Source organism: Quercus suber, unplaced genomic scaffold, assembly GCF_002906115.3.
Source record: "Quercus suber isolate HL8 unplaced genomic scaffold, Cork oak 2.0 scaffold_623, whole genome shotgun sequence".
In the NCBI taxonomy this organism is placed as follows: domain Eukaryota; kingdom Viridiplantae; phylum Streptophyta; class Magnoliopsida; order Fagales; family Fagaceae; genus Quercus; species Quercus suber.
This window is the reverse complement of record NW_027070066.1, coordinates 8,993-17,834: the sequence shown is the minus strand read 5'-3', so window position 1 is coordinate 17,834 and position 8,842 is coordinate 8,993. Positions and strand designations below refer to the sequence as shown.

General features: G+C 35.1%; 1 protein-coding gene and 1 pseudogene across 5 annotated transcripts; one reads left to right on the top strand and one right to left on the bottom strand.

Moving 5' to 3' along the window:
- The first annotated feature begins 2,067 nt into the window (after positions 1 to 2,067).
- Positions 2,068 to 6,940, top strand: LOC111993619 (uncharacterized). Of its 5 annotated transcripts, none has more exons than XM_024025454.2 (6): positions 2,068 to 2,397; positions 2,553 to 2,595; positions 2,709 to 2,769; positions 3,268 to 5,058; positions 5,243 to 5,387; positions 5,972 to 6,940. In XM_024025454.2, the coding sequence occupies exons 4-6, from the start codon at positions 3,385 to 3,387 to the stop codon at positions 6,607 to 6,609; spliced, it is 2,457 nt and encodes an 818-aa protein (XP_023881222.2). In that variant the 5' UTR covers positions 2,068 to 2,397; positions 2,553 to 2,595; positions 2,709 to 2,769; positions 3,268 to 3,384; the 3' UTR covers positions 6,610 to 6,940. The 5 variants fall into 5 exon arrangements, with proteins under 5 accessions (XP_023881222.2, XP_023881223.2, XP_065621458.1 ...); XM_024025455.2 differs by having other exon boundaries at positions 2,546 to 2,595; XM_065765386.1 differs by lacking the exon at positions 2,553 to 2,595.
- Positions 6,941 to 7,612: 672 nt separating this feature from the next.
- On the bottom strand, positions 7,613 to 8,555 carry LOC111993618 (uncharacterized; annotated as a pseudogene).
- Between the last annotated feature and the right edge of the window lie 287 nt (positions 8,556 to 8,842).

Below are 8,842 nucleotides of genomic sequence, written 5' to 3'. Positions count from 1 at the left end.
AAAAAAAAACCAAGAACATGATAGAAGCAAGGTAAAGCAAGAAACATACTAGACAAAGCAATAAATCACGTTATTAAGGCAATAGAAAGCAAGATAAATGCTAGGAAAAAATGTAGAGAGCTAGGGGTGTGGACAGTAGCTAAAAAGCTACATCCACACCCCTAAACCCCTCCAAAGTGTAGAATCAAGGAGAAGAAGATTGGGTATAAGAACTATAACTTGTATTTTTGGTGAAGAAGGAAGAATCAAGAGGCTTGGATGTGTCTTTTGTGTGTTTTTATGTGTAAAGATGTGTTTGGGAGAGAGGAAAAATGTGTAGAAAATGTCCAGGCAAAGAACAAAACCCAGAAAAGTTCCTTTTTTTTCTAGTCTAGAGGTGTTTAGGGCCTTTTATAGCCCCGGCACGGATTATGAAGGGCGACCCTTCAAGGGCCGCCACCTTCAAAAGGTCTTAGATCAGATTGATCTTAACACCCCTGGACATATCTTGACTTCCTATTTCTAAAAAGGTATGGAACTTAAAAATCCAACAATCATATCAAAAGTTATGGCTCCCAGAAGTTAGTGGTGTATCGATAAGTGTGTTAACCCAGTTTTCATGATATCTCGGTCATTCTAACTCCGATTTTGACCCATGAATAGTCGTTGGAATGAGAATTTGATTATCTTCGTAATGGCGTTAGTCTCAACCTGTTTTGCCGACTGGATCAATATTAGGGTTTTCGGGCCCCATAGAGAGTTAATTCCAGGTCAAACTTGGTCAAAGTTGCTAAAAATATCCGAGTAGCTCGGGTTTGATATAAAATCATGAAAAATTTTGTGAGGATTTTGACCTTGTTTGGCCTTTGGTCAACCCAGGGTTGACTAGGGGCATTTTGGTCATTTTGAAAAATGCATTTTGAGCACTCTAGTGTCTGAACGGGTTGCGCCACACCATTATATTAGTTCTCATGACCCCATGGAGAGAAAATGATATTTTTGGATTTTTAGGGTTCGGCACACAAATCGAGGGCAAACAAAATATGGTATCAACACCCGCCTCCAAGAAATTAGTATAAGGTTAATGTTGATGGGGCCTTTTTTGGCACAAAAGGAATCGGAGATTGGAATTCTTATCAGGAATGAAGCTAGTTTGGTTATGGCTATGATGAGTAAGAAGGTAACAGTGCTGCTTGGTCCTTTGGAAATTGAGGTAAAAGCTTTTAAAGTTGGTCTACAATTTGCAAAGGATGTGGGATTACAAGAATTTATTTAAGAGGGAGACTCTCTAAATGTCTATCATGCTCTTGTTGGATTCTCTCCTCCCTCTGCTGTGGTGGCTCCTGTTGTTTATGGAATTATTGACTCTTGCCAGGAGATTCGTTGTGTGAGGTTCTCTCATGTGCATAGAGAAGGAAATAAACCAACTTATCTTTTAGCTAAACATGTTGTTGGCATTGTTGATTATTTAGTGTAGATGAAAGAGAGTCCTTATTTTTTGGAACAAGCTCTTCATCATGATGAATTGTCCTTTGTCAATTAATGAAATGTTTAGTCTTCCTATAAATAAATAAAGTCCATATAAAGAAGGCATTGCCCTCCTAAAAAGTTGTATGTGCATTGCCCTCCTAAAAAGTTGTATGTTTCATAAGGTGTAAAGGATGCACATTAAAGTCCTAAATATAGTTCAAATCCTAAACTCATTTGTTTGAAATTTAATTATTAAACTATATAAATAGTCATATTTATCCTAGATAATTTTAAATAAAACAAATAAATATTTTTACAAAATAATTAGCTACAAATTATCTAATTTCAAAACTATATTCTTTCTATTATTAATAATTACAAGAGACTAGCTAGACCAATTAATATAATTTTTTTTTGGGGGGGAAGATACATATGTCAGTCAGTACCCCAATTTTGGTTGCATTGCTACCCCTAAAAAATAAAAAAATAAAAACTTCAGGCTGTAAATATTAATAAAGAAACGATCCAAACACTCCCTTACCAAAATAATAATAATAATAATAGTAATAATAAATAAATAAAAAGTGATAAACTTAACTACCACGACTAAGAGGTAGTTTTCTGATCTAAGTAGACAGACACACAGTACAACTTTGTTTTACCTCCCCTCCTCCTCATGGGTTTTGAACAGTTTTTGCTTCTTTGGCACTCTGAATTCTGAAACAGACGCGTACGGCCAAAACCAAAATGCTCCCATTAATCACGCATGAAGAATCTCTCAACGATTTCCTTGTCCCATAAAACCCAATAAACAAACATAGATATAGAGCAACAAATTAAATTTGATACTTCAAAGTTGGTACAGTTGCACTTGCACCCAAAGTCAATGCACCGACTCTTCTCTTGTCCTGCCCTGTGGATCTAAAGTCTATCCAACCTCACTTCCAGGTGAGCTTCCTTTGGAACTTTTTCTGGGTCTTGACCAGCTTTGCTTTTTTTAACTGTTACTTATGAGTTATGATAACATTTCTCATCTGGGTTTTGTATTTGCTCTTGTTATCTTTCTGTTTATTTGGTTGGTCACAAATATTCTAAGAAAAAAGGAGCTCTGAAGTCAGGAAGATATGCATGTATTCTTTTCTTTAGGTAACTAATTATGATATGAAATTCGGTTCTGCCTTGTACTTTGTTTTAATGCATTTTCTCATCTGTGTTTGTATTTTCTCTTTTTCTGTCTTGCATTTTGGGTTCTTGGATAGATGCTAAAGCAGAAGACTTTGGGTTAATCAATGTTTGGGGAAAAACAGTCTAAGAATTCAGGTAAGTACGCATAAAGATTAAATGGGTTCATCACAACTATGCTTTCAATTTGAGAAGTCCTTGTATATCTTCAATTGTCTTTATGTTATAATTCAGGTTTTTATGCGTCAATTCTCATAGAGAGATATTCATGGTTTCAATTTGTTATCTTCTTTATAGTCTGATAATTTTCGTTTAATTTTTTTTTATCAACTGGTTCAAGTATCAATTTGGTTGGGGAATAGTGAAAAAAATAGATGGAAGATCATACCTTCGACTTAATGATTGAAAATTTCAGGAGAATGATTAATTAATTCTTTATTGACATTGATTGTCGTTTAATTTGGTAACAAATCATTATTTGTTTCTCTGTTTTGTCCATGACAGACAACCTTGCAAATGATTGGTTAGAATACATCAGATGAAGTAATTATTCTATAAGAATTGTTATTTGGATTAATGGATATGGTTCTTAAAGTATTAGCAGTCTGACTTTGTCAATGTAATGTTCTGCTGCAGAATATACCTCAAGATGGTCTAAGATCAGTTGTTTGTAGACCATTTGTCACATGTGATGATCCAAAAGGAGTTGTGAATTGTAAGACAATAAAAAAATCAAGGACTGGTTCTCAGCAAATGGACCACAAGAACGAAAGCCAAAGGACACGAAAGAACTCAAATACGGCTATGGCATACTACACGGAGAGAGAGGACATGGTCTCAAAAGGGTTTACAGAAGAAGTTCATAGTCAATCTTCTTTTCAAGTCATGGAAGTCTCTAGAGGAGCCCAGAAGCTGAACCAGATGATTGACTCATGGTCTAAAGGAGTGATATTTGATGGGCAGTCTAAAGATATTGCACAAGATTTGTTGAAAGGTGCTCTTGATCTCCAAGAATCTCTAGTCATGCTAGGAAAGTCTCAAGAAGCTTCATTGTATATGTCTCAGGTAAGAAAGAAGCCGCATGAGAAGTCAGAAAGCAGAAGAATTGATGAAATGGAGATTAGGAGAACAAATTCTAGTCCAATTGGGGATCGAAATTGCTCAATGGGATTTCAAAAGCCTAGAATTTCTACTGATGGCTCTTCAAGGAATCACATTGAAGAGCTTAAGAAAGTGATCAGAGACAGCCTTGCTAAGCAGAATCTATTGTCAAACCTAACCACTCAAGAAACAGGTTATCTTCATCAAAGAGATTTGAACTCAGCTTCAGAAATTCCTTCCGCAAGCTCAAACCAGTCTTTGAATATTGATGCATATGATTTTGATTCTCCTGACTCCTCCTCTCTTTCACCAAAAGCTCCACAGAAGAAGAAAAAAGGCCCAAATTTGATTGCCAAGCTAATGGGTCTAGAAGACCTCCCTTCAAAAACATCACAGAACACTCTACAGAAACATTTAGAGAGGGAGAGAATATCAAACCAGAGAAGACCTATCTTTGACACTGATATGCCAAAGGGAAGGAAGCCCCAATCTATAGTACAGAGGGTGAATCCAGAGCGGAAGACATTGAAGGAAATACTTGATACCCTGCAATTCAAAGGACTTCTGAGAAGCAACTCTATCAAAGAGCTTAAGCCTCAGTCCAATCATTCCAACGATTCCCATTCCAAACAAAGGGTGATTGATGAGACACCACCCATTGTTCTTATTAAACCTTTTCGTGCCCCATGCCTGATGGACCAGCTTCACACAGCAGTGCTTCGGGAAGAGAAATCTTTCAACACAAAAAGGATGCTGAGAAAATTGACAGTAAAAAGAGAGCTTTCTTTCAACACTCACAAAGAAGGGGCTTTGAGTTCCAAGAAAATGCATAGCAAAATGGAAGTAGAAGAAGAAGAGACTCCTATTAAAACACTAAGCATAGAAGAAGTTACTAGGGAACATAAAGAAGTAGTTAGGAAACCAGAAGGAAAAGAAGTCAAGCCTAGAGAAAAGGTTTCACATAAGCTAAAAGCTCCTGTCCCTCTAGATCACAGACTGCAGACAAAAGAGGCAATTGTCAAGAAACTGAAAGCAGATCGATTTCAAAATAATGCTTCTGCTAGCAGGAAACTGCTGAAGATGGAGAACAAGAAAGGTAAAATTGTCTCGAGATGTAAAGATCAAGCTACAGTGACCTCTACAAAGCCAAGAAAGCCTGGAAATGGATCAAACAGTTGTTTAGTAAACAACCAGATTTCCCGACAACCAAGTACTACCCAAAATACCAGCTCAAAACATGCAACAAAAACTATAAGTTCCTCTGATCAGAAAAAGAATCAGATGAAGAAGAAGAAGCCAGTCAGGGAGCTTACAGCAATCAAATCAGTTATGAAGCTACTATATGTTCTGTAAAATCTAAAGTTCAGCTGCTATTTTTCTAAAAATCATTGGAGTGGATTTAAAATTATGAAAACTATAGCCTAGTAACTGAACTTCTGCACATGAATTGACTTATTAATGAATAAGAATTTTTGGTTTGTGAAAATTAATGCCATCTTCTTCTATGCAGATTGAAAACTTTGGATCCAAAGAAGATGACATGAGCATCAATTTTAAAAGTGAAATTTGCTCTCCACTGATAAGAATTGACACTACTCTCGTGGATCAATTCCCTGTAGATGAGGAAAAGGATGCCTCTGAATATAATATTGGAGGTAACATGTTATAGCTTGATTATGCTATGGATGATTCTGATACCTAACTATGATGAATCAATGATTCTGGTGATAAGTTTAATTAAATGGAAACTATGAAAGCTGTTTACAAGTACATGCATATTGCATTATATGTGCTTGTTTTTATGCACCTCACTAGTCTTGATAGTAGACGTGGATGCAAACATTGTTAAGAAAACTGTTGCTTCTTTTTGTAGTATTGGCATCTCCTGCATCCGATCATAACTGGATAAAGCAAAATGCTTGAAGTAAAATATCATGAAACTTTTATGTTGCATTGAAAAACTCCAAATTTACTTATAAACCTTTGCATCTTTTCATTATAGCTACTCTTGTGTTATGCAATGGAGGTATGATATGATTCTAATATCAAAGTAGAAAGTCATAACTACTGACAGCAGAAGCAGTCAACACTTAATAGAGCCAATATCTGCATTTTCTACCTCAATAAGTTGATAAAAAAAAATTACAAATACTTTCTTTTTCTGGGTAAAATAAAATTTATATATTTTCATGTGCCCAACTGAGATGTTTATGTAACTTTATTTTCTTTTTAATTGTAGAGCATTGCAGTAATAGCCAGAGTTCTCTTTCTGATGTCACACCAGTGAGTCCCAAGCATGAAATGGATGATAAAACTGTGGAAAAATCTTACAATTACATCCTTCATAGTAGAACAGATATCAAAAGCTTTAAATCTGGAAATAATCTTAAAGATTTTCTCTTGAGCAGTCCATCATTCCTTAATCATGCAGAGGAGCTTTTTGATCTTGATGTGTGTACTCCTGCAATTTTACTAACATCTTGCACCAGTGATTTCATAGAAGCCAATGTGAGGCTCTCTTTAGAATGTGCAAATGAACTAATTGAACGTAAAAGCCTTCGAGGTTCACAAACAGTCCATCCTTTGTTACTAACACAAGGGGGCAATTTGAGAGTATGCACCTCAGTGGACAAGTTATTGGAGGAAGTTTGTAGTGTTGTTGAAAGTCTTAGAAGATATGGCAAGTTTGGCAGTGAGCTTCTTCCTCAAGATAGTCTTTATTCAATGTTAGAGAGAGATATAAGCTGCAATGGAATTGAAAATGGAATCTGGGATTTTAGTTGGAGGTATGAATTTTCTGCAGATGATGCTGAGCAAGTGGTGACTGAGATAGAGAAGCTAGTTTTCTGTGAGTTGATTGAGGAGGTCCTCACATAAAGGCTTCAGCATATTATCCATGTTTGTCTGGATACATTAGTTTGAGAGGTTAGTATAGCACTATTACTTTCTTGTGGATATATAATGGCGCTATGGAGGAGGGTTGAAAATGTTAGCTAGTGTCACAACTCACAAGGTTATGATCATTTTCCAATATCATGTTTTTAAGCAGTCATGAATATCTGCTAACAAGTTTAACCTTGACGACTAATACTAATTTGGAGCCTGGAATGTGTAGTGGAAATGTTGAGAAAAAAGAACTACTTGAGTATATTTAAGATCATTTTGCAAACTTCTATATATTCAACTCAAGGCGATTATTTCTGTTGAATTTTCTTGAATTCTGCTGATCAATTTATTTATTCTGTTCTTGGTAAGTTCAAATAATTTGGATTCGGACTTTCTTCAAGTTCAAGGAATAATGGTTTCTGAAACCAATATTTCGAAAATATAAGTCAGCCACTTTGTCCATCTTTATTAAAGGCATGCATACCTCAAAAGAAATTTTCTGGCTAAAGTCAAGATTTGATATGGATCATTATGCTTTTATGTGGAGAACACTTTTCTCAGTTTCTGAATGAAACAGGTCTTTACTTTTGTTTAGAAAAATTATTCAGTTATCCTTGCCAATTCTGATGGTTATTTAGAAAAACGGCCCTAATCTTTTTTTATAGTAATGGAATAACTAGCCCTAAAGTCCTCTCAGTCAGCCATTACATTACACTTCCATATGTCATTCTAAGATTATGTTTTGAAAGGACACGGAAGCTCATTGTGTCTTGTTCCTTAGCTTTGAGTCTTTGACCCGTTGCAATGACTTCTGGGTAATGACAGGCCAGCTATTGAAATTTTAAAACATCATACATATATATATATATATATGGGTCAGAATTTTCAAGAAAAAGATAGTGAAAGTTTTCCATATAAAAAAAAAAAAAAAAAAAAAAAAAAAAAAAAAAAAAAAAAAAAAAAGATAGTGAAAGTTACAAGCACAGAAGATTCAATAGATTCCCTCAGCACATGGTGCCGCTGATCGTTGTCATGAATTTGAACTTTGACTACAGAAAAGTAATAGTTGCCGTACATTTAGAAAACAAAAAAGTGGAGAAATAATTAAGAGGAAAAAAACATACTAATTAATGGAAATTAAAACATATAACAAATGATCTTTAGTCCTAATGTGATTTTCATAAACTACAAAGGGGCATATTTGAAGTACAGAGAAGCTTCAACTACTAGTCTACCATTTATACACCACCCCTAACACCATCATACAAAATTTGATCACATAAAAGAAGAATCCATTAATCCTATACCACACAATATGATGTGGGTGCCCCTAGGAGGTTAGGACTCTCTCTCTCTCTCTCTCTCTCTCTATATATATATATATATAGTGCAGCAAATTTAAGAAGTGGCTCCCTTGAAGATAAGGAAATTGTGGGTTTCCAGTGCAAAATAGATGAAAGTCCCTGTGTATGAGTGAAGAAACAACCAAAATTTGAACCCACCACATATTGCCATCCACTCCCATACATCTTATCAAACTCCTTAAAAAATAACACCCAAACTTTTTTTTTTTATTAAACTACAAAATGCATATAGAATTGCATATTTTAGCTTGTTCAAATTAAAATGGGATGCACATAATTATTCTTAAAAAAATTTAAGAAGAGAAAAGAACTCAAAAAACATGAATGACCTTCTTGATATGGGCAGCAATAGATATGCAATCAAAAACATCAAAGAGATCAAGGGCATGAGAGGCACAAGCCATGTTTTGTGTCTGCATCTTCTCTGGGATGTCAGTTTCCTCAATCCTAGCTTTTCCTTCTGACATCTTTTGGCTCTAGTTTTGGAATCCCAGAAACGGTTCTCTCAATATAGTGATATATGTGCAGTGTAATAAAGGAGGAATCTATGGCTGTGATTCCGGAACACAGCCTCTGCCAACGGGAAAATTCCTATCTGTCCCTCAAAAAAAATTAAAAAAAGAAAAAAAACCTTTCCCTATCTCCCATCCTGTACAAGCATAATCCAAATGGACTTATATGATTTAGGATAAAGTTTAGTTACAAAATTGGTTGTAGACTAAACCTACAACCTTACTCAATATCTTTTTACTGAAAATGAATTTTGATAAATCCACTATTAGATTACACGTTCTTCTTATATCCATCATGCTTGCAAAATTTCTAGAAAATTAAATATCAATAGCTATGTCATCAATAAA

What these genes read in the sequence shown, in the direction of transcription:
- LOC111993619 (XM_065765387.1), top strand. Translation starts at nt 3,385, where the DNA reads ATGGACCACAAGAACGAAAGCCAAAGGACACGAAAGAACTCAAATACG. An exon ending in AGCTTACAGCAATCAAATCA is followed by an intron (nt 5,059 to 5,242) that starts GTTATGAAGCTA and finishes TCTTCTATGCAG; the next exon opens with ATTGAAAACTTTGGATCCAA. An exon ending in CTCTGAATATAATATTGGAG is followed by an intron (nt 5,388 to 5,971) that starts GTAACATGTTAT and finishes TTTTAATTGTAG; the next exon opens with AGCATTGCAGTAATAGCCAG.